The sequence below is a fragment of the Gossypium hirsutum genome, chromosome D01 (genome assembly GCF_007990345.1).
Source record: "Gossypium hirsutum isolate 1008001.06 chromosome D01, Gossypium_hirsutum_v2.1, whole genome shotgun sequence".
Lineage (NCBI taxonomy): Eukaryota > Viridiplantae > Streptophyta > Magnoliopsida > Malvales > Malvaceae > Gossypium > Gossypium hirsutum.
This window is the reverse complement of record NC_053437.1, coordinates 62,917,059-62,939,850: the sequence shown is the minus strand read 5'-3', so window position 1 is coordinate 62,939,850 and position 22,792 is coordinate 62,917,059. Positions and strand designations below refer to the sequence as shown.

Below are 22,792 nucleotides of genomic sequence, written 5' to 3'. Positions count from 1 at the left end.
ATCTATATAGATACGTTGAACACATTATTAAAAAAAAAAAAAATTAAGGTTAAACTCTACTATTAGTTCTCATACTTTGTAAAAATTATGGAATTAGTTTATGTAATCTAATTTGATCAATTTTTTATTTTGTACCTTTCAAGTTAGCCACATTTAGTATGTGGCTTAAATCGAGAACTATCAAAAAATACAAGATTAATAACAAATTTTATTCAAAAGTTGAGAAAAAAAAAAAACAAAAAGTGCAGGCTAAGGGGTTCGAACCGACGCGTACGTGAGAGCAGAAGATCTTAAGTCTTCACCCTTAACTCGGGCAAACCTTCTGTTGCTTCACCTGTGCCGTAAGTTGAGATATTACTTAAAGTAGTACTTCATCAGCGACTTTAGATCCAAATCTAGTGGCTTGCATATATTTTAATTGAGTAATATATATATATTACAAGTTGAAATTAGAATTTTAATCTAAATAGAAGCAATAAAAATTGTTATGCTACGTTTTTAAAAAAAAAATAAATTGTTATGCTATGTTTTGTTTTTTAGTATTATATTATTCATGAGTGATGAATTTTTGTCTTTATTTTCGATTCGATTGCTTTTGATTTTTATATTGTTTGGATTTTGAAATTTCAATTCTAATTCAAGTAGTAACCTTTAAATTTATTAATCAAAATAATTGCGAGTACTATATAATAAATTTACTATATAAAATTTAATCACCATTATCTTAGTCTATACTAATTTAGTCATTTTCGATATTTGAAAATTTTAGTACAAAAACTGATAACAAAATTTCAAATAGCTAAACAAAACAACATAAAAGAAAAACTAGTTCACTATATGTGAACAGAAAACCAGCCTTAATATCAATAATGGATTAAAGGTAAAAAAAAAAACTAATGACCTTCGAATTAGTATAAATTGATTGAATCAAATTTTATTTAATTTTTATAATTCTTTTAAATAATTTTAATTTTTTAGAAACCATTTATTTAATTTAAATTAAACGAACCAAAAAACTTTTTCCAAAAACTTCATTCTTACATTCTTTGGACAAAAATATAGTTTTCCTCCTTTCAAGCCAAGTCCACAAATGAAATGAATAAACGAGACCCATGAAATGTTCATCTACAGTCAGTGATATTGGAATAGAGCTTTAATCCGATCAGAGGTCACGTGCAGCTGCGTATCAACTTGGTTTCGATATCTTATAAACTATTCATACTTTTGATTCAAAGTTGTAAAAGAACCAAACAATCAAAACTGAACTGTAATGAATTCAGTTCTAGCTGGCAATTTCAAACAAGATCTTATAAACCTGTTAATTTGCAAAGGACCATCTTCAAACATAAGGCAATTATGTACTACTACATTAACTACATTCAACTAGTCACGTCCATTTGTCCATTCTAGAAACAAACAAAATTCAAACAACGACCCTAAACCGGTTCACTTTTTACGCTTGAGTGCCATGCTTTGCTTTGGAATGAGATTGTAAAGCATTTTCAGAGCCAAATGATCTGGAAAGTTTTCAAGACATATGTTAATATTATTCCAAATGTAATTACTAGTAATTGGTTTAAATACTGGATGGAAAAGAGGAACTGACCTGCCACAGGACTTGCAAGGGAATGAACCACCGGACTTTGGAGTCTGCTTCACCTGTGCAGCAGCAGCAGCAGCAGCAGCAGCTGATGTTTTCCCAGCCTTTTTGGAAGTGTGAGGGGTTGCAGTATGTCCACCCGCTTTCTTGCTATCTGCACCAGAATGAACTAGAATGGAGAAATTGGAAGTAAGGAACACATTTCACAATTGACGAAATGGGCATTATAATCCCTCATTAGTAAAATAGCAATCAAAATCTCTAGAAGGGCAAAGATGGGAGGGAAAATCTGCCTGTCTTTTGGGGAGTGACCAGCTTTGCCTTCTTTTCGGGAGCAGGGGTCTTCTTAGATGACTCAGCAGGTCTCTTCTTGCTTGGTCCAGCCTAAGGAAAATCGGTCACCAGTGATTATAAAAACTAAGTCAAAACCTAGGCTGAAGCCCCTCAAAGTCCTGAATGACAAACCTAGGGTGTATATATCCTTACCTTCTCAGGAGTCTTTTGATCCTCATCCGAACTGTCTTCTTCACTATCATCCTCATCACTGTCAGCATCATCACTATCATTCTCACCATTAACCAGCATGCGAGGTTCCTAAAATGATAGTCAGAATCAACACTAATTAGACATGGTATTTCATAGATTGGGTTACGAAGCAACAATGAAAACAGCAATATCCAAACAAACACTCCTATCAACACCAAGCTAGAGACAGAAAAGATTCGTTTCAGAAAATCATCAGGTGAAATAAAGAAATAGCAGTAAGGCAAAAAGCTGTGGAAAAAAAAAAAACAAGGGACAGCGTTCAAAGATTTGCTAGGTCAATTCCAAGGATAGTGCTTACAAGTACTTATCCTGATGTAGCAGATATTGGTAATCGTTCACTACCACCTCTTTCAACTATTCAGATTTATGATTAACCCATAAAATCAGGAAGAGCCTATCAGCTGCATATGATACTAAATTACTAATAGCTAGACATCTAACCTGCTCCTCACTGGACTCTTCATCCTCAGCAGAACTATCCTCTTCATCCTCATCACTACTATCGTCGTCTTTTTTAGGTTCAACAATCTTAACCTGCTTTGTTGTAGTAGGATCAGATGCTGGAGGCTCTGACTTTACAAGATTCATTGTAGGTTCAAGGAGATCCTCTTCAGACTCAGTATCTGTAAATAAAAAATGAACCATAATTTACGGATTTATACTATATTAACAAACATCAACAAATACAAAATACTAGCATAATAACTTACCACTACCTTGAGATGTATCAACATAATAGCCAGTGACATATACGCTGCCATTCTTCCCTGTATGGGACAGCTCAAATTTGTCATGCAATACCAAATCCAATGCTATCTGGGGGCATTTCTCTTGGGAAAGTGTTCCAACCACAAACTTCTCATTTTTGAATTTCAGATAGAGACAAATGGTTTCCTTTCCTTTTTCTTTCTTGTTATCACCAGTCCCCTCACCAAGGGCAACCTGAGAGTTATATAATGGGAAATTTTATAACAAGATATAAATAATATCAACAGAAAAATATGGAAATCAAAGTTCCTTAAGAATTACCTGTGAAAGATGCAAGATCCTATTGCCATCATCCTCTAGTTCAACCTCAAAGTTCTGTCCACTTTTAACTTCAGCACCTAAATATATATAGCCAAATTTGGAAAGGTCATAATTCATTACATTACAGACCCAAAAATGGAAGGATACAGTGATTGGAAAAAAACCATAAAAAAATTACAATATGTAACATTAAAAAAACAACAACATGCAGTCACTGTAAAGAATGGAACACTTCAAAAAGATAACATCATGAAATACAAGTGCACCATACCGACAATAGTAGCAAAGAGAACATATTCCAAACGGTTCCCTAATGGTACTACCATATCAATTAAAACCTCAAAATAGTCTCCATATCTTAGCATGAGCATGAAACAAAGTCATAAACAAGCAAATCAAAGGAGAAAGACAGATACAAATTCTTAATACAAATCTTAAGAAATAATAATTTAAAAACCCTATTTCAATCATTTGTTCCCCCTTCAACCATTCTAGGGTTTTACCAACTCAAGATGATAGCGATACACCGGGACGACGGAAGGGGAAAAAAAGCACAATGACAAAATATAAAACAACGAATGGAAAAAAGAAGTGATTTTCTTTAAATATTCATGAAATGAAACCCAAGAAAACAGTTCAAAAGGCAAAAATCAACTTAAATACGAAATGTAATGCATTTTATGATGTTAATCTGAAATTTTACATCAATCTTAATAACAGAACAAATGTCGCTTAACTCATATATTAATAAGATTTTCAACGCTAAAGGGTGTAATAAATAATCTGCAAAAAAGAAAAAGAAAAAGAAAAATCTTGATGGAAATCAATATATGAACACAATATATTAACAAATCAGAGATCAAAATAATAGAATGAAGAAACACAACCAATCATTAATTTCAGCCGATTTAGTAACTCAAAAGAAAAAAAAAGGACAACCAAAGCGAAAGGAGAAGAAAAGGTTACCCCAAAACTCCATGGAGAGCGTGAGAGAAGCAAAGTTAGGGTTTTTCCGAGTTTCTTTTTTGAGAAGAAATTTCCCAAAATAAAGTTGGATTTATGACTTCGCAATGGAGAGAAATAGAGAGAATCGGGGGATTGGCTGTGATCTGGTGTTGCGTATAGCACCGTAAAAAGATTCTATTGTGTGGCCTTTCTTTAGGTTGATTGTTTGGCCTCACATGGCAATTTTTCGGTAAAAGTGCACCTATCTATAATTTTGTTACAATTTTTTTTAATAGAAACTAAACTATTAGTAAATTTATGTTTTGATCATTTAATTTTAAAATATTTTACAACAGTCACTGAACTATTTAAAGGTTTTAATTTAAGTCATTAACTGTCAGATTGATTTGAATTAAAGTATGTTCACTGATCGTCAAATTATTACTTAGAGCTCGTCAGTAACTTAAATAAGTACTTTCGAATAGCTCAACATCTTAAATGAAAACTTTTAAATAATTCAATGACCATTTTGTAACTTTTTGAACTTGAGTGATCAAAACATAAACTTACTAATAGTTTAGTGACCTTAGGTGTAATGCTAAATTGATAGAATGTATAGATATTAATGGGCTAAATTTATTATTAGACCAATAAAAAAAGCCAGGTCAAACTTAGGCTATCAACTTAATGACATGGTGACTAAAAAATCTAATTTTAAAATTTTGGTGATTAAATTGAAAAAAATTATAATTGGGTGATCAAGGCAGAAATCCTCTCATAATTGTGTGACCATTTATGTAGCTTATAAAAGGATCTCATTAAGTCATTTCAAACTTAATGGCTCAACAACTAAAATAAAGATTTTGGATAGATTATTGATCAAATTAAAAATTTTCATAGTTTGGTGATCAAAATAAAAACACGAGAAAAGTTTAGTGACTAATTAGAGAGTTTAACCCAAACTTTAAGTTTAAACTCGAAATTGAGATATAGTTTAGGGGCCAAATGTGAAATAAACCCAAAAAGTTACAGCAAAGTGAAATTTTAGTAGTGGAAGGGCAGTCTACGCCAGTGTAGCTAGCGGAGTAAGCAGAGCTCAAAATTTCTTCAAATCCAGATTCAAACTTCATCATCAACAGAGAAATGGATCTGGGTTTTCTTCTACAGGCTTTAATTCCCTCTCGGAACTCTGTAATCAACTATTCCTCATTGTTTCAGTACATTTTAGCTTTTCTTTTGAAAATTATATATAAAAACTCTTTTCTTGTAGGTTGCTGTATTGTTGATATTCTTTGCTTACTTAGCTATTGCTGGATCTATATTACCTGGAAAACTTGTTCCTGGAGTCACATTACAAGACGGGTCTCGTCTCTATTACCGCTGCAATGGTCTCTTTCTATGTTGATAATCTTTGTAACAGCTAATTCTTTATGCAATATGATTTGTTTAATTGATTTTTTTTCCCCCAAATTTTGAACAGGATTGCGAGCACTCCTTTTGTTAGTTGGGCTCCTTGGGATTGGGTCTAAGATGAATTTTTGTATCACCAACTGTATGTATTTACTAGTTTGCTACTAACGGAATCTGGTTTTCAATGTATTTGTCTTTGGTTGAATTGAATGACATTTTGTTAAGCTTCTATTTGTGTATATTGTTAATATCAGTATGCAAAAAAGGTGCTTTAAGTATGCTTTTTTGACTTTTTACTTTTCTGTGAATTTTGGTTTGGTTTCTGTATAATGCAATTCATTTACCAATTGAGGCCAGAATTTAATTCACATCAGCTCAAATATTGAAGATACTGGCTTTTTGTTATTCATTTCCCCGATATTTTTCCGTATTTGATTCACCATTTTGAATATTTAGATTGATTCAGAGGGCATGCTTTGCAACTGAATGGCAAGGGATTTATCTTATATGTATGTGGTCATATTGTATCGTTTTCTGGTTATATGTTGTTGAATTGCTAGCCTGGACCTTTTAAACCCTGGAAACAAGGGATTTGAGATTTTGTATCTTTCAATGCAAAACTTTTCAGTGGCTGTTTTATGCAAATGTTTGCAGGTAATATCCAACAGAGGACTTGAGCTGTTATCGACAACTTTCATATTCAGTTTTCTTGTAAGTTGCTGTCAATTTTCTGATAGGTTGTTTTAGGCATACAGTAATCCTTTATTTGCATGAAGTACCGAAACTCCTTAAAGTCTAATTTGTATTGGTAGAACGTTGGGAGCATGCATATATATTCAAATATAACTTGGTTTATGCTGTATCAAATGTTTTTAAGTCTTGGAACTTCTTTTTAAAATTATTGGAGTGACAATATAAAAAATGCACAAATTGTCTGCAAATGTGAATAGGTCAGCTCATGACTTTGGCAGATTTGTTGCACAGGATGTATAGCAGCCTCCGTGGTGTAACTATAGGCTATTGTTTACACTTTAGTCTTCTTTTTATATCTTTTTCTTTCTTTGGTGTGGAGTTGCTATTTATTTAATTTTCTTTTTCTCTAATTTGTCTTTCCATTTGCCATCTCCCTTTTTCAGACAATGGTAGTACTCTATGCTGCTGGCTGCAGGTCATGCAGTAAAGGTTCTTCATTAAAGCCTCACATCACAGGGAACCTGATACATGACTGGTACTCTTGTTAGCAAGTTACTTTAATGTTTTGATGCTCATCCTTTTAGCAGCTTCTATGACCTGCATGAAAGGAATATTTCTATTTTGTGTTATTTAACTATATTGTTTTAAAAGGAACAGTTAGGATATAGAGGAATGCTAAATTTGTCATCCCCCAGAAATTCCTTCATATGTGTTCTTTATCTCCTATGAAAAATCAAGTGTTAGTCTTCTTGTAATCATGGGATTGTTTAAACCCATCTTATTTTGGTACTTGATAGGATAATTGACATTTATCACCTTCATTTTCTACTTAGTTACCATCATTAAATTACTATGGATACAATGATACCTTATCAATTCTCATCAGTTATCTTTATCTCCCTTTATATAGTAATTAATGATTATGTGACTTTGAAAATGATAGTTTCAGTTTTTCTGTTCTTTTCTCTATTTCAAGTCGATTTTTCTACTTTGTTTTTCTGTGCTACCTTCTAAAGTAACAAGAAAATAGCTATCGGGGTTATTGACATTTGTGCCATTGTATGATCTTATAGGTGGTACGGAATACAGCTTAATCCTCAGTTTATGGGTATTGATCTCAAGTATGTGATTCACTTTTACTGATTATTTGATATTATGTAGTCTTGGTTGTTTGGTCTCCTTATGATATCTGTCTGTCTATGCTATGATGAACATATTCCTTTTACTGATGATGGAATCATCTATGTAGGTTCTTCTTTGTTAGAGCTGGAATGATGGGATGGCTAATCATCAATCTATCAGTTCTTGCAAAAAGTGTTCAAGATGGCTCTTTAAGCCAATCAATGATCCTTTACCAGTTATTCTGTGCGGTAATCTGATTGTTCTAATGAAGTCGCTGAGAAATATCTTACATGTTTTATACCAAAGCTAAGTAGCTTTTGTTTCGTGCATCTTTGTTCCAGTTCTACATCCTGGACTATTTTGTGCATGAGGAGTACATGACCTCCACGTAAGTTCCATTGGTCCATTGCGTTTATGCTACAATTATCATAGAATAACTTCTAACTCTATCATGCCACTCATTAGCCCAATTAAATGTCAGAGATGGCTAGCTAATAATTGACTATGTCTCTCAGTAAGGTCATTGTTCTTCATATTAGTCAGCCAGATTTAGATCTTGCAGTCGTGTATTTGTATCATGTTTGTGTATTTTCATATGTAATAATCATGTTCAAGGTATTATATATTATAAAGTTTGATAAGTTAATAATTCGTGTTACATAGATTTTGCCATGTTTGTCTATCCATGCCATGTTCATGTTGTTTCTTTGTCATTTTGTGTTTTATCTTCTTTCTTTTTTATCCAATGTTCGTGATGTATAACCATATTGTGTCTGGAGTTGCGAGGTCTAGCTAGATTAGGAGAAGTCATGAGGATTAATTCCTAATAGTCGTCTTTCGGTACCAAGCTCCAGTATCTAATGATGACATTGCTCTTTATATTGTTGAGCTTTGCTGGAAGTAGTTATTAACATTAGTTTCTAATATTTACCAACTAGAAAGACTTGCATTGGACAAGGTATTCATGTAACTAAAGCATGTCGTCTAATGTAATTCATCCACAGTATTCTAAATAATACCGTTGAATAACTGAGATAAGTTGAGCTACATAAGTAAAACCATATTGAATATTAACAAATTGTTCTCAAAATCAAGCTTTAGTTTGTAAATGCTTTCTTGCCTTGTGCTTGATGTTCAATTTAGAAAGCGAATCATGAATCCTTGGCTGAAATATGGTTTTCTATATAGTTACTTCTCTCCTTGAGCATTCTTGTCTCCTGTTCCTTGACCCATGTTATGTAATGTTTTTATTTGGTCATTTCTATATGAGAAACTCACATGATTCACTAGTATTTGCTTTTGTTTTACAGTTGGGACATAATTGCCGAGAGGTTAGGCTTCATGTTGGTGTTTGGAGATCTAGTGTGGATTCCCTTCACATTTAGCATCCAGGCATGTAACTTGGATAGAAATCTTTATCTGCAAATTGCACATAGGGATGTAAATGAGACACCTGTACTCGCGAACTATTCAGTTCAACTCAAGAAAGCGTGAAATTTGATTTGGTCATTCTTCAGCTGAGCTTGAGCAGCTTGATCTATTGACCAAACAAAATTTGAGTATCTTAACACTCGACTTGAGCAGCTTGTAAACCTAATTGAGCTTTTTTATTTATAAACATATTTTAATATTTTGATATCAAATTTCTGCTTTAGCCAAAAAAAATTGTATATGGAACGAGCTCGAACTCCAACTTGAGTTTGAGTATATAAGCCATCTACACGAGCTTAATTGAGCTGAGGTCAAATAGTTCGATTTTATTTCGAGCTGAGCTTGACCTTAGATAGTAATATTGAATTGAGCTTGAGCTGAGTTTCGAGCAGTGAGTTTTGAATCAAGCCTGAGTTCGAGCTTGTCACTGTTCGAGTTCGACTCAGCTCGATTACAGCCCTAGTTGCACCACATCGTTCTTTATGAGTTCCATAATCTTGTGAAATCATAGAATGGTTCCATTGTTTGCATTGCTTGAAAGATGCTCTAAGTGATGGCATCATTATGTCTTTAGGCATATAGTTCGTATGCTCTGGGTGATGGCATCATTATGTGACTGCTTGCGATTTGAATCCATTGATGAATGTTTTCCATGCTTTATGGTATTCCGTTAACTTTTGGAAGGCATCTAACTTACATTTTATAGATCATGGAATCACCGTATTGCTGCACCTATTTAAAGCTGTTGCTCCTCTTTATAATGGATTCAACCGTCAAATAGATATTGGAATGATTTATACAAAAGAAATCAGTACTTTTAGTGAGAAATATGTTCTCAATGAAACTTGAGATGCACTTAGCACTTTGTATCAAGAAACGATATTGATTTTGACTTTTGTTTAATATCTCATCTTCACCTTTGCTATAGGGTTGGTGGCTTTTGAATAACAAAGTGGAGCTGACAACAGCCACTGCAATAGCAAATTGTTTTGTTTTTCTGATCGGGTAACTTTCTGCCAGCATGTAGGATATATTTTCCTGATTTGCGTGACTTTTTACTGGGTCTTAACCACTCTGTGTGAATTTGCAGGTATCTTGTGTTTAGAGGAGCCAATAAGCAAAAGCATATATTCAAACAGAACCCAAAAGCGCATATATGGGGTAAACCTCCAAAGGTTGTCGGCGGAAAGCTGCTTGCTTCCGGTTATTGGTAAGATTTCCATCTCACCATTATTCCCTCTGGTCATTTACGTTAATGCAACTATTAGTTTTGATTTGTCTGGTGCAGTTATTTTGACAAATAAGCCTTAAATGATTTTTACACAATCGTAGTCTTTAGACTGATCTCAGATAGTCAGAGGGAATGTTGGAGTTTATCAAATCAATTTTAAAAAAACCGTACATGTTTCGAATCATCCCTGAATGTGTTATATAACATACAGTGCTGCGACTCTTTCTTGGACACATATTCGGCACCTCAGATAAGTATATGTTACTTAGGGTATAAGCTTCACAAATATAACCATGTTTTTTTCAGTAAAATTGTGATGTACCAATCTGGCAAAAGCTTTCTCGAGTGATTTTTCCGATGCTCTTGATGCTTCTTATCTGATTGCAGTATTTATTTATAGGGGAATTGCAAGGCACTCAAATTACCTCGGGGATTTGTTGCTGGCTTTATCTTTCAGTTTACCTTGTGGATTAAGGTAACTTTCTGAATTATATGCTTGATAACACCGACATGGTCCTACCCCTTATCTGCTTATTTCATAAAACCACTTCCCCTGTTGTTTTTACAGTTCCCCAATTCCGTACTTCTACCCGATTTATCTGTTTATTCTATTGGTATGGAGGGAAAGACGCGACGAAGCACGGTGTGCAGAGAAGTACAAGGATATATGGGCAGAATATTGCAGGCTTGTACCGTGGAGAATATTTCCATATCTGTATTAGTCACAAAATGCTGGAAAAATCTATTCAAATTGCTCGAGTTTAACTTATAATAATGAATGTAGCTTGCATCTTGGTTAGTTTTTTGACTATTTTACTAGGACTTGACCGTGTTGGATATCAATAAGTTCAAATTTTTAATAAAGTTTTTCCAAGGTGGTCATATTCTCTTACTAATGTTCCAATATATCTCAAATATATGTAATTAAAAAGAAAGGTAATCTACAAAAAAAAAGTCACTTTTATTCGTCTCAAATTATATTTTAGTCACTTATATTTAAAATGTTACGTTTTGATCACTTATGTTATCGTTTTGTTACGAAGTGTGACAACAGTCTTACGTGGCAGTCTAAATTAAAATTATTTAATTAAAAACTTATTTTCATCCAGTAATTGGACATCCAAATTTGTATTTAAAATTTATTTGGACTGTTACGTATGACTAAAACATAATCTAAGAGAAACAAAAGTAATTATTTCTATAATTTACCCTAAAAAGAAATAAAAAGTCGAAATATTAATTTGTATTTTGATTTTGTTAAAAAAATAATAGTTGACGGACATTGCTCTTTGAATTTGTTCTAACATAGTTGATATTCAAAGATTAAGCTGATAGTAGTCTAATCAAATTTTGAATGTGTTTTATAACATGCCCTGAATTGGAACAAAAAGGGTTCTTAACCAATCACTAATTTTCAGATCAACCGGTTTCACACTTCTACTCGAACTCGTCCCCCCGCAGGTTGACAGTACAGACGACATTTTTTTTTAACTTGAGTACTTTTCACTGCTTCTCCTCTATTCCAAAATTGGATGGCAAAAACATCCAACAGTTTGTTACAGAATTCTTTTTTGCCTTTCTTTTTTCAATAAAATTTAAGGTTAAAATAAAAGCAACAATCCAACATAAAAACCGTAAAGCAAAAATTACTAGATTATATAGTTGAACGCCTTAGCACACATGCATGCAAAACGGCTTTACTCAGATTCTTCCTTCTGTTTTTTCGAGGCATGTTCGTTTGCGTCTTTATTCTTAGCTTCTCGGCGCTCTCTCTTCACACCTTTAGCTTTGTTCGGTAAAGCCATTTCTCCGACCTATAAGAAGCAAGTATTGTTCAAATAACAGGCATTACTCGAGTTCAAAAAATATACACAAAAATCAAAGTCGCCTTACCTTCTGGTCAGGAATGTAGATCTTGCCAATAGTTCCTTGTATTGCATCTGAGCTAACGTTTTTAACCTACGAAGTGAAAAATTTTGGTTTGTTAACTGAAACCCGAAGTTCGTTACAAAGTGTTAAAGAGTTGATGTGCATATTCATCGTACCTTCTTCTTAGGTTGATCTTTAGCAGTTTTCATTGCTTCTTTCCTCAAGCCTTCGTTTGGTAGACGGTGACGTCGAACCACCAAATCCATGGAAGGGCCTACTTCAACGAGTTCCATCCTCGGAACTACAGTGCCGGACTTTTTTAAGCGAAGGGCACAATGCGTAAGGTATACCTTATTCGAAGAAATTGCTGTACATACGTAAGCACGGTCCAATCCAGCAAGGTTTATATTCTCCACAACCTGAATTAATTACAGATATCTTCATCAAAATCCTTTTAAAATAGAAAACTCAAAGTGCTAAAAAGCTAAATACGAACCTTTCCTCGTAAAAGATCAAGCAAAACTTCCTTCAAATGTTTCAGCTCATCTACATTCTCGAATCCTTCTCCAACGAAAGCAATGAAAGGCTTAGATCCAACCCGAGGTGCTATCTTCTTGTCATAAGTGAATGATTCAATGGATTTAAAATTCTCAACCCCAACCTCTACGAGATCGTATACATGGTGATCGTACATTCGCCCTATAACTAGATTGTTAGGTCGCTTCTTCGAATGTGAACCATACTGTCAACACGAGCACATAATCAAAACGATGATCAAGAAAACTACTGCCTTACGGTTACAAGAGAATCCACTAAGCTAAACAGGTTTTTATAACTGATTAAGCATTGATTGAACTCAGCGCTATGCTAAAACAGTAAAACCAACAAAATCAAGGACAGCTGTAAAAATATATTCATCATTCATATACCTTCTTTACTAAGAACCAAACGCTACATAACATAAGTCTATAATAATGCTAAATTAAGGTTGTGATAGGTCCCTGTACTCTTCTCAAATTTGAAATTTAGTCCTTATACTCAATTGATAGCAATGTAACTAAAACAATAACCTTGTAATGAACCTAAATTTAACAAAATAATCCTAACAATGTTAAGAGTTAGACATAAATTCTGGAATCTGAAAAGTACAAAAGGACCAATGACATATTTTAACCCAAAATTAAAACAACAAACATAGTTGAAATCAATGGGAAAAAAAAGAATGAGGCTTTAGGGTTTTGATTCGATTACTTACAACAAAGATACTGCAATCAGTTTTGAGAGAAAAGAATTCTAAAGAAGTTTCACCCCCACTTTCAAATGGCCTTATATTATCATTCTTCCTTGTAAACCTCACAGCTCCACCTTTTTTTAAATGGTAAATTTCACTCAAAACACTATTCAATGTGCCACTAGTCTTTGTTCCTTGAAGTATCAGTGTTTTCTTTCCTGTTTCCACCTGCCGAACACAATTTCAATTAAACCCATTTTTTTCACAGCTTAAATCTTCATTAAAAATCAAAATTTTAAAGAAATTCGTAGTGACTTACGAGCTTTGGGGCTCGTTTATCTAATTCCCTTTTGACTCTTCCTTTCTTTGGGGTCTTAATTTTCATCATGGTTACCTGAAAAAATAAAAAAAGATGAAAACTTTATTGTTAAAAATATTGGATTAGAAATAAAATTGCAAATAAATAAGAGGGAAGAGCTCGCAACTTACAGAATATCAAAGGCGGACGCAAATTGCTGGTTATGGGAGACGCTAGGGTTTTTTCTTACAGTTTTGTTTTTGAAATTAGGGTTTTAGATTTTTAGAGTGGACAGTTATATGGGTTTTCGTTGTTGGACTTAGGCCCATTCTTCGAGTTAATTTATTTTGTATTTTGGATAAATTATATTCAAGGACATTAAATTATTAGTATGTTTACATTTTGGTCATTTAACTTCAAAAAGTTACAAAATGATCACCAAACTATTCGAAAGTTTTTATTTAAGTCACTGGGTGTAGTTGAGTAACCAAAACATAAGCTTATTAATAATTTAGTGACCTTGGGTGTAGTTTACCCTTGTATTTTCTATGGTAATTTCATCAGACACCCTTATACTATGTTTTAAATTCTAAATTAGTCTCTAACTTCAAAACATTCTAATTGAGTCCTCAAAATATAATTTAGCTCTTTTCATCAACTTACGTGTCAGCTTGGGTATTAGATGTTAACTTGGATATGAAATGGAAAATATTTAAAATAAGTTGATCAAAATTTAAACTTAGGTCTAACATTATTAGGATATTATTATGGGAATTTATCTTTTAGGAATATATTATTTATATTTCCATATATTTAAGAATATATTTAGGAATATAAAAAATAGCCTTTTAAAATATTAGTGACATAGTCTATTTTTTTTAACAAGCCATATCCAAGTTATCCATGTAGTAGATATACATATGTTCAAATTTTGACCCACCTATTTTAAATGTATTCCAGGTGAGATCCAAGCTATCATTTAACACCCAAGCTGACGTTAAGCTAATAGAAAATTTTGATTGCTACACATTGATACTTTGAAGATTCAAATCCAAATTGGGAGAGCGGTCGTTTGGGATCGAACCCAAATTCTCATGTCTACAACATAATGCTTTAATTACCTAAAGTTACATTATATGACCGTAACTTATATTAACAAGTAATCTATTTTTTTTTTATGTTAGAATGAACTTTGTTGGGAAGATTTGACTCATTCAAAAGAAATTTTCGAAACATTCAGTTGACAGTACCCCCAACAACTGAAGATTCATGGAGGGCATCATGGTAAACACTTGGGCTAGCGAAGTGTAACATTCTTGCAAGCATGTTGCTTTTAAGTTTTGGTTACTGATTCGAATCCCCGCGTGCAAATATTATATAATTAATATTATGCACAATATTGATACTTTTTTCGTGAGTTTTTATACATCATATCTCTACATCAACCAAATCAACATAATTATAATAAAGTTAATATATATTATATCAACTTTTAAATAATTTATATATGCATTTCGTTCTTATCATTTACTCGATAATAATAAGGATTTATCTATAGAGAGATAATACAAATTACAACATCTACAACTTCATAACTACACACAACTTTTCTATCAAACACATCATAACAAGACTACATGTAAAACTATATTATTATTCCTTTGTGTTTTATTAATTATGGCTAATTTTTATTATTATAATTTTAAGGTTTATTTTTTTTTATTTTCAATATATCTATTAAAGCGAGCTCAATATTTAATATTTCATATTCTGTAGGTCCATTAATAGAGTAAATGTTGATTACGAATTTTAAAACTGCTTTATACCCAGAACGAGGATCCGACCTCCGCCACTCATTCAAGGCTTATTACTTTGGCTGTATATGTAATCCAGACCAGCATCTGCAATCATCCTTCTTTCCAAACATTCTTCATCTTTCTCATAACACTTTTCTGCTCCAATCAACTGCACCACCAAATAACCCAAAGAAAATAGCCATATATATATGTATGTATGTATGTATAAGAACTTAGGGAAAAAGGGATATCATATATATATAATTCCTTACATTTGAGAAATCATCTTTAGCATCTGCTTGAATGATCATCTCGTTTGCTTTAACCTCCTTTTCACCTGTTTCTTTACAATTAGAAATGTCATTTAGACCCCCCCACAAAAAAACACCATGAAGGAGAAATTAAAGCTAAAACAGATTAAGAAACAAAGGGTGCAAAAGGGTTTTTATTGAAACGAACCATGGTTGATCTGCATGAGCAAACGAGCAGATGTTGAGGAGCAACAAAGAAGAAGAAAAGCTAACGACAAAAAGCTTATAAACCCTACAATCTTTTGCTTCATCGTTTGAAAGACAAAACTTAAGAGAGAGATGTATGAATACTGTGAAGAATGAGAGAGGCTCAAAGGCTATAAGTCTGTATATATAGCCGCATATCTATGCCCACAGCTTAAGAAAAAACATGGGTAAACTACACCCAAGTTAATTAAACTATTTATAAGTTGAAGTTTTAGTCACTCGACTTTAAAAAGTTACAAAACGGTTACTAAATTATTTGAAAATTTTCATTTAAATCACTAGGCTATTAAAATTGCTACTGTATGACCTTTTTTATTCACATCGCTTGCATCAATTAAAAGTTCTTCTTTTACTTTTCTTCTATAGTTTAATTTTATTTTCATGAAGCAATTTGAACGTTACAAATCTGTGAACTAAAATTCAAACAACTTTCTTTTTTGATCTTCGACACTAACTATCAAATTGACTTGGATCTAAGCTATGTCGTTCTACTCGTCGATAGGTACTAATCTGTTGTATCAAGCATCGAATCATTGCATGAAGCTTGCTACCCAAACTTAAAAAAAAAAAACTTAATAGCCCAGTAATTTAAATAAAAAATTTTAAATTATTTAATCTCAAATAAAAACTTTTGAATAGTTAAATGACTATTTTGTAAATTTTTAAAGTTGAGTGACCAAAACGTAAATAAACTAATAATTTAGTAACCTTAGTTATAGTTTATCCAAATAAAACCAATAAGTATTAGTGGACACACGGCACATACATGGATATATAATTCTAAATTTTAACATTGATTTATACTATATTAAAATGTAAAATTTTACTTTTTGGCCCCTTAATTTTTACAAAATTTTAATTTAGTTAATGATAAAATTACACTTTATCCAAAAATGATAAAATTTTGATTTAGCCTTTTAAAAATGGTAAATATATAAGTTATTAAAATTATGAAATTATATTTTAGCTCTCATAAAAATATATAACTTAATTCCGACTCCCCAAAAAATTTTCTAGCTTTGCCCTTGGAGCAAAATAATATTTCCGACAAAATTGTGTCGTTAAATACTTATTTTGGTGTTATATGTACAAATCATAATAACAAGTTCATCCCTCATTTTTTATAATTTTATTCAATTTAACCCCTACTCTTTTATTTGAGATAAATTAGCCTTCAAACCTTTTATTTTGAGCTACATTAGATTTCAGTACAATGCAACATTTCTATTAGAAATTGCATCAAACATTGAAGTTGTAGCTCCCATAGCAGTTCATGTGTATTTTATTGCTACCGTGGTATTACTTTATCTTATATGTCATGTTAGTAAATATTTTAAAAATTCAAAAACTCATAAAAAATAATTGTAAATTTTTAAAAAATAAAAAAAGTCTCCAATATTTAAAAAAATGATTTTTTTTAAATTTTTATTGAAAATTTAAAAAATATATAAGTTTTTTTTTCAATTTTTTTAATTTCTAAATGCATTTTTATATAATTTTTTGGAACTCTTAATAATTTTTATTTACACATTTTTTGTTATTTTAAATTATTTGTTAACATAGTATACATGACAACATAATATTATGTCAGTTAATTCGTTCCAAATAAAAGATTAAAGACTAAATTGAATAAAAATATAAAATATAAAAGTTAATTCTTTTTATAAAATATAACAAGATGTACATAAGAAATAGCAAAGAGTCAACGAGTCCAAGATGTGAACTATGACTGTACCCCCATTATTTATTTGGCCGACAGCTGTTTCTCATTTAGATCCTTGATATTATTATTATTTGACAAAAGATCCTTATATGTGTTAGCTTCATATCTTATTTTTGTACGTGGCATGTATCTATTTAATCATAATTAACAATTATAACATGCAAAGTTGGTTGAATTAGGTCTTACAAGCGAAGGTGATATTTTTGAAGAGTTCTACCATGATTCACTTGCTTTATTTGAATGGATTTACAATCAACAAAATTTTAATCGATGAAGATCTCATGTCATATCAAGTGCTTAATTGAGAGAAATTTTAGCGGTGTAATTTGGTCATATTAATTGTGATTTTCCAAGGTAGAGGTGCTTATGGACCGGGTTAGGCCTAAGTATAATATTAAAATACTTTATGCTTATCCAAGCCTGACCCGGCCTGAAAATATGAGCTTAAAATTTTGTTTAAGCCAGTCCATATTTGCAAAAGATTAACACAAACCCATTTTAGGCCTACTTATATTATTTTAATTTAATATTTAATAGTTTTATATATATCTTTATTTATAGAAAATTTTTATATAGTCATCTTAACATTATTTTAATGTTTACATTAGAGTAGTATTATATATTTAGTATAAGTTTATTTTTTTAATGTGTTATAAATACTTTACTTAAAAACGAACCAGGCTGGGTTTGAGCCTTGAATGTTTAATTCTAAGACCGACCCATATTTTAAATGGGCCTATTTTTTGTCCAATCTCATTTTTTAGGCCTAATATTTTTACCTAAATCCTTTCAAAATTCAAGCGGGCCTTCGGGCCAGGACGGGTAACCCGATCTATGAACAGTTCTATTCACAAGTCTACAACTATTTATACATGAAGGACTTTTTTTTTAGTTTATATATGGTTTTATGATGAAATTAAGTTGTTCAAAAATTATCTGGAACAACTCCTTATAATATCTGTTTTTTTATATGCAGTCGGATCGAATCAGTGCGAGTTTGCGTTTAGATTTTTTTCTTTAAAACTTAACTCATTAAAATTTAAGACATTGTTGCCCATTTATTAAGAAATCTGAAGAAAAAGGCATAACCCAACTCATTGTACCATGTTAGAAAAGTTTTAAAATTATGTTGTTTAGGATTTTATGAGTATTTTTTTTAGATTTACTATGAGTTTAAATTAATTTTTATAGATTTTATATAAAAAAATATAAAATGACAGAAACATTCTCATTCTAATAATTGCTACTTTATAAAACAACGGTTTTTTGATAATTTTTCAACTAAATTGATGTTTAATTAATCCGTGACACTAATTCAATCAAAAATTTATATATAGTAAAATGTTTGATGTTGAAAGCAAGTTAATTAAAAATCTCTCACATGATTCATTTTTTTAACTGTTTTTTTAAAGAAAAATTAATATATCTTAACGTTTATGTATTACATGACTAATTAATCCACTTATACATGGAATTTGAAATATGTAGTTAAGGTGGGTGAATAATTTTTTATATTGTTTGTATTCACTTAGTTGTAAATCTTCAAAGTCATATGTTACTTTTGAGAGCGTTTACCCAAACAATTAGTGGCTTTTTGTTCGTTTGTAGCTTCTTTTTTCTTTCAAGTTTGTTTCGACTTTGTTTTGGTGCTTTAGAGAATTTCTGTAAGAATTCTCATTCTTTGAAAGTAGGCTGACTTTGATCCCCAGAAATCGTCTAAGGTTGCGTAGTTTGCCAGGCTAAAGTACTAGTCTCGTGACACTAGATATAAGATGTGAAGTTGGAGAAAGTGGACAGTTCATATGATGTATTGATTGCCGAAAGTTGTTAGTAGTGATTTTAGAAGTCTCAATGCAATGGTAATGGAAACGACTTACATAGATAAGAAGTTTCGTGCACTAGATCTCTTACTACACGGCGTTAAGAGGTAGGGTCATGAAAAGTCTTATTAAGATGTGATACATCGTGATCCAATTATATTATCGAGAGTTGATAATAAAGTTATAGATGTTTTACTAGAATATGATAAAAGGAATTTTTGAATAAATTCTTATGTGACCTTACGATAATCCACATGTTCGGTCAATAGGTGCTTCTTATTAGTGTGCCTCTCCTTGGATCCTTGGTTTCATATAATACATCTAATATACATAGATATGTGTGTGTGTGTGTTTGATGCCTTAAAAAGCTTTATATTATTAAGAAACAGAGAAAGATACATTCAAACTTTGCTAAATGCTAGATACATACATACAACTTCATAACTACACAATTCTTTTTTCTATATATATATATATATATTAGCCCTTTGTATTGTATATTTATGGATCGTTAATCATAATTCTAAGGCTTATGATTTTGAGTATAAATATAATCCAAATGAGCATCTGCCATCATCCTCCTTTTCACACATTCTTCATCTTTCTCATAACACTCTTCTGCTCCCATCAACTACACCACACAGATAATTAAAATGATGGACAAATTTTAATCATCTGATTCATTGAAAATTTAACCTAAAAGAAGTTTCTTACCTCTGAGAAATCATCTTTTCTATCAGCTTGAATCATCATCATCTCGTTTGCTTTAAGCTCCTTTTCACCTTTTTTTTTTTACAGTTCAATACATAAATTAGACCCCAAAAAACACCCAAAATAAAAGAGAAAATAGATTAAAAGAAACAAAGAGCGGAAAAGGGTTTTGGTTGAAACTAACCATGGTTGTTGATTTGCAGCAGCAAACGAGCAGATACTGAGGAAGAACAAAGAAGAAGAAAAGCTAAGAACAAAAAGGTTATAAACCCAGAAAATTTTGCCTTCATTGTTTTAAAAAGAAAAAGAAGAAGAGAATATGTTGTAATGAATGTGAAGCAGAGTAGACGAAGGCAAAGTGTGTATAAATAGCAGTAAATGGTGGGAGAAAGAAAAGTGGCGTTGAAGTCACATGCAGCAGAACCTTAACACGACAGTTACAACTCTCAACAGAGATAGTGGGCCTCCTTTTTATTTCCTCTTTTTGATTCCCCGTTTCTAAACGAGTAAAAATGAAAATTTAAGGTAAAATATCATTGAGGCCCCTAAATTAGGAGATAGATTGTTTCATGGAGGCCCCTAAATTTCTGTTAAAAATTTCTGTTGAAAATTTTATTCATTTGTAATATTATAAACAAATAAAATTGACAGAATAACCATATAGTGACACGTATTGTTCTATATGCATGTCATGTTAACATATAGGGACCATTTTTTAACTATAAAAATAGATGAATTTTTTTTACAAAAGAACCAGTTTGCTATTTAGTCTAAAGTACAATGACTAATTTACCCATTTTTAGTAGAACGAGTAAAATGTAATCTAACTTTTCGTATAGGGGCTTTTACTGAGAATTTAATGCATTTCTAAGTATTTTAATCAAGGAATGTGAGATTACTTTTCCTAATAAGATTACAATAATGTAAGGTTATGAACGGTATGTTATATTATTTTGTTTGCTCGGAATCTAAAATTCAAGTGTTTGATTAAATGAATATAAAATTAACTAGAAGCGCATTTTACTAAATAATCATAGTTACAGAATTTGTTCTTTTAACAACTTTAATTCCTTTAATATTTTTGTCTCTGTTTCTATAAAATTATGGTAAATTATTACGATTCATACTTTTTTATTATTATGATTTATATATTAATAAGTAAATATATGAAGTTACATAATGAAATATCTTTTGAAACATATTTAACATAATAAATTGGACTACGATGTATATAAAAAAGATATAAAATTTAGTTTTTATTTTTATTTTTATTTACAATTAAAATATTTTTCATGTCCATTTTAAGATTTATTAAGATTAACCTTTTTGGGAATTACGAATGCTCATTTTATCAATATCATCTTTAAAATTTAAACCCATATTTCCGTCTTTAAAACTACAATATATATTACCATCATTTCCTATATTTAATTTTTTATTATTTTTAATGTGTATGAACAATTATTAAAGTAGAGGGAATAATATAATAAGACTTAAAGAAGTGTCAACAAGTCAAAATTTGAAGTATACGACTGTGCTCCCCATTATTTGGCCGACAGCTGTTTCTCTTTTGTATCATGTTTCACACCTTCAATAGGCTTAATTTTTTTAGATTTAAATTTAATTCTTACGTATAAAATAAACAATTTCATTTTTAAAAAAATAAAAATAATAATTATTGAGTCTTAGCTCAATTGATATGAATATTATTATCAATACAGGATGACATATGTCTAAGTGCGTTGAAGTACATCATCCTTCTATTTATGAATTGAAGATGAACTATGAATAATTTTCAGTATTGTGTGAAAAAGAACAGATATGATAATCCTATCGCTATGTGTAGAGTTAAATTAGACTTATAATTTACCCTTTGCTAAAACCTATGACTACCAAATAACAAATAGGTCAAAACTCTATAGTCTTAGCTTCATCAAACTATCTATATATACTATGAATTTTAAGTATTAAATAGATAATGTTATAATATTTTAATTGATATGTGGTTCTTAAAGTTAAGAAAAATATATATTTAATTAACTATATTAGTATTGTTTTTCAAATGTTTGCTTTATTTTTTCTTAATTATTTTTATTAGCGGACCAATTTGTGGAAATGAAATAGAATAAAGTCCAAGTCTTCTCTTCAACCTAATTTTTAAAGTAGAATTTTAGCTCGATTGACATAAGTATTATTATCAATACAGGAGGAAGTGGGTTCAAGTGTGCTGAAGCGCTTTATCCTCCTATTCATGAATTGGGGAGAGGCTATGGATAGTTCTAAGTTTTGTGTCAAAAAGAGCAGATATGATCATAACTTACAATGAGATTATTAAAAAAATGTTTAAAAACTTGAGATTTTTTGTAAATGTATCATGAAGGCCCATGTAAGAGTAAATTAATTTTTTTGTAAAAAAATTCATCCAGTACTATTGTTAAAAATTGGTCATCGTACATCAACATAAGATGGAAATGAATGAAATTTTTAACAAAAAAGAACCAATTTACCTTTTGATTTAATATCTGTTAGAATTAAGTGCCCGAATCTTTATTTAAATAAAATATAGTGATAAAATAAAATAAAAGTAAAATCCATATAGAACTACACTTCTTTTATTTTATTTTAGAATGAGGTTTTTTAAACATTATTAAACTTCATCTATTTGATATTGATTAGAATAAGGTGTTTTAATCTTACTACACTCCTATTAGAATATGATTTTACAAGTCTATAAATAGACATAGTCTATTCTTCTTGTAATTATTCGAATTCGACATAGTGAATTTTCTTCTCCTTTCCCCGTGGTTTTTTCCCGAAAG

The 22,792-nt window shown here is 31.0% G+C and overlaps 5 protein-coding genes across 11 annotated transcripts; 1 reads left to right on the top strand and 4 right to left on the bottom strand.

Moving 5' to 3' along the window:
• Positions 1-1,203: 1,203 nt before the first annotated feature.
• On the bottom strand, positions 1,204-4,380 carry LOC107905356 (histone deacetylase HDT3). Of its 6 annotated transcripts, none has more exons than XM_016832004.2 (8): positions 4,142-4,380; positions 3,176-3,252; positions 2,863-3,088; positions 2,588-2,769; positions 2,087-2,194; positions 1,894-1,984; positions 1,607-1,769; positions 1,204-1,517 (listed from the first exon to the last, which is right to left on the bottom strand). In XM_016832004.2, exons 1-8 carry the CDS (start codon positions 4,152-4,154, stop codon positions 1,454-1,456), a joined length of 924 nt encoding a protein of 307 aa, XP_016687493.1. In that variant the 5' UTR covers positions 4,155-4,380; the 3' UTR covers positions 1,204-1,453. The 6 variants fall into 6 exon arrangements, with proteins under 6 accessions (XP_016687493.1, XP_016687491.1, XP_040943567.1 ...); XM_016832002.2 differs by having other exon boundaries at positions 2,857-3,088; positions 4,142-4,349; XM_041087633.1 differs by having other exon boundaries at positions 1,607-1,754; positions 2,860-3,088; positions 4,142-4,325.
• An 805-nt stretch (positions 4,381-5,185) lies between these two features.
• LOC107905357 (delta(14)-sterol reductase) lies at positions 5,186-10,899 on the top strand. The gene is given in 14 exon segments (XM_016832006.2): positions 5,186-5,311; positions 5,391-5,508; positions 5,601-5,656; positions 5,658-5,672; positions 6,185-6,241; positions 6,667-6,758; positions 7,297-7,344; positions 7,473-7,593; positions 7,687-7,733; positions 8,656-8,737; positions 9,705-9,781; positions 9,867-9,986; positions 10,408-10,482; positions 10,576-10,899. Coding segments are annotated over 14 exon segments (1,110 nt in total). The 5' UTR covers positions 5,186-5,263; the 3' UTR covers positions 10,730-10,899.
• Positions 10,900-11,347: 448 nt separating this feature from the next.
• Positions 11,348-13,837, bottom strand: LOC107905359 (ribosome production factor 2 homolog). Its single transcript, XM_016832007.2, has 7 exons — positions 13,597-13,837; positions 13,427-13,501; positions 13,132-13,335; positions 12,373-12,618; positions 12,053-12,295; positions 11,901-11,966; positions 11,348-11,821 (listed from the first exon to the last, which is right to left on the bottom strand). Exons 2-7 carry the CDS (start codon positions 13,493-13,495, stop codon positions 11,705-11,707), a joined length of 945 nt encoding a protein of 314 aa, XP_016687496.1. The 5' UTR covers positions 13,496-13,501; positions 13,597-13,837; the 3' UTR covers positions 11,348-11,704.
• Positions 13,838-14,902: 1,065 nt separating this feature from the next.
• On the bottom strand, positions 14,903-15,836 carry LOC107905360 (putative phytosulfokines 6). 2 transcript variants are annotated; one of them, XM_016832009.2, is made up of 3 exons: positions 15,661-15,836; positions 15,474-15,538; positions 14,903-15,370 (listed from the first exon to the last, which is right to left on the bottom strand). In XM_016832009.2, exons 1-3 carry the CDS (start codon positions 15,761-15,763, stop codon positions 15,263-15,265), a joined length of 276 nt encoding a protein of 91 aa, XP_016687498.1. In that variant the 5' UTR covers positions 15,764-15,836; the 3' UTR covers positions 14,903-15,262. The 2 variants fall into 2 exon arrangements, with proteins under 2 accessions (XP_016687498.1, XP_016687497.1); XM_016832008.2 differs by having other exon boundaries at positions 15,474-15,544; positions 15,661-15,835.
• Positions 15,837-19,618: 3,782 nt separating this feature from the next.
• On the bottom strand, positions 19,619-20,351 carry LOC107905361 (putative phytosulfokines 6). Its single transcript, XM_016832010.2, has 3 exons — positions 20,158-20,351; positions 19,977-20,044; positions 19,619-19,893 (listed from the first exon to the last, which is right to left on the bottom strand). The coding sequence occupies exons 1-3, from the start codon at positions 20,261-20,263 to the stop codon at positions 19,786-19,788; spliced, it is 282 nt and encodes a 93-aa protein (XP_016687499.1). The 5' UTR covers positions 20,264-20,351; the 3' UTR covers positions 19,619-19,785.
• Between the last annotated feature and the right edge of the window lie 2,441 nt (positions 20,352-22,792).

Coding starts and splice junctions, on each gene's coding strand:
- LOC107905356 (XM_016832002.2), bottom strand. Junction 2,770..2,856: donor TGATACATCTCAAGGTAGTG/GTAAGTTATTAT, acceptor TTTTATTTACAG/ATACTGAGTCTGAAGAGGAT. Junction 1,985..2,086: donor ATCAAAAGACTCCTGAGAAG/GTAAGGATATAT, acceptor GATTTTCCTTAG/GCTGGACCAAGCAAGAAGAG.
- LOC107905359 (XM_016832007.2), bottom strand. CDS start 13,495: ATGATGAAAATTAAGACCCCAAAGAAAGGAAGAGTCAAAAGGGAATTA. Junction 12,619..13,131: donor CTGATTGCAGTATCTTTGTT/GTAAGTAATCGA, acceptor TCGTGTTGACAG/TATGGTTCACATTCGAAGAA. Junction 12,296..12,372: donor TTGATCTTTTACGAGGAAAG/GTTCGTATTTAG, acceptor TAATTAATTCAG/GTTGTGGAGAATATAAACCT.
- LOC107905360 (XM_016832008.2), bottom strand. CDS start 15,763: ATGAAGCAAAAGATTGTAGGGTTTATAAGCTTTTTGTCGTTAGCTTTT. Junction 15,545..15,660: donor GCTCATGCAGATCAACCATG/GTTCGTTTCAAT, acceptor CTAATTGTAAAG/AAACAGGTGAAAAGGAGGTT. Junction 15,371..15,473: donor CTAAAGATGATTTCTCAAAT/GTAAGGAATTAT, acceptor TTGGTGGTGCAG/TTGATTGGAGCAGAAAAGTG.
- LOC107905361 (XM_016832010.2), bottom strand. CDS start 20,263: ATGAAGGCAAAATTTTCTGGGTTTATAACCTTTTTGTTCTTAGCTTTT. Junction 20,045..20,157: donor GCTGCAAATCAACAACCATG/GTTAGTTTCAAC, acceptor AAAAAAAAAAAG/GTGAAAAGGAGCTTAAAGCA. Junction 19,894..19,976: donor GAAAAGATGATTTCTCAGAG/GTAAGAAACTTC, acceptor TGTGTGGTGTAG/TTGATGGGAGCAGAAGAGTG.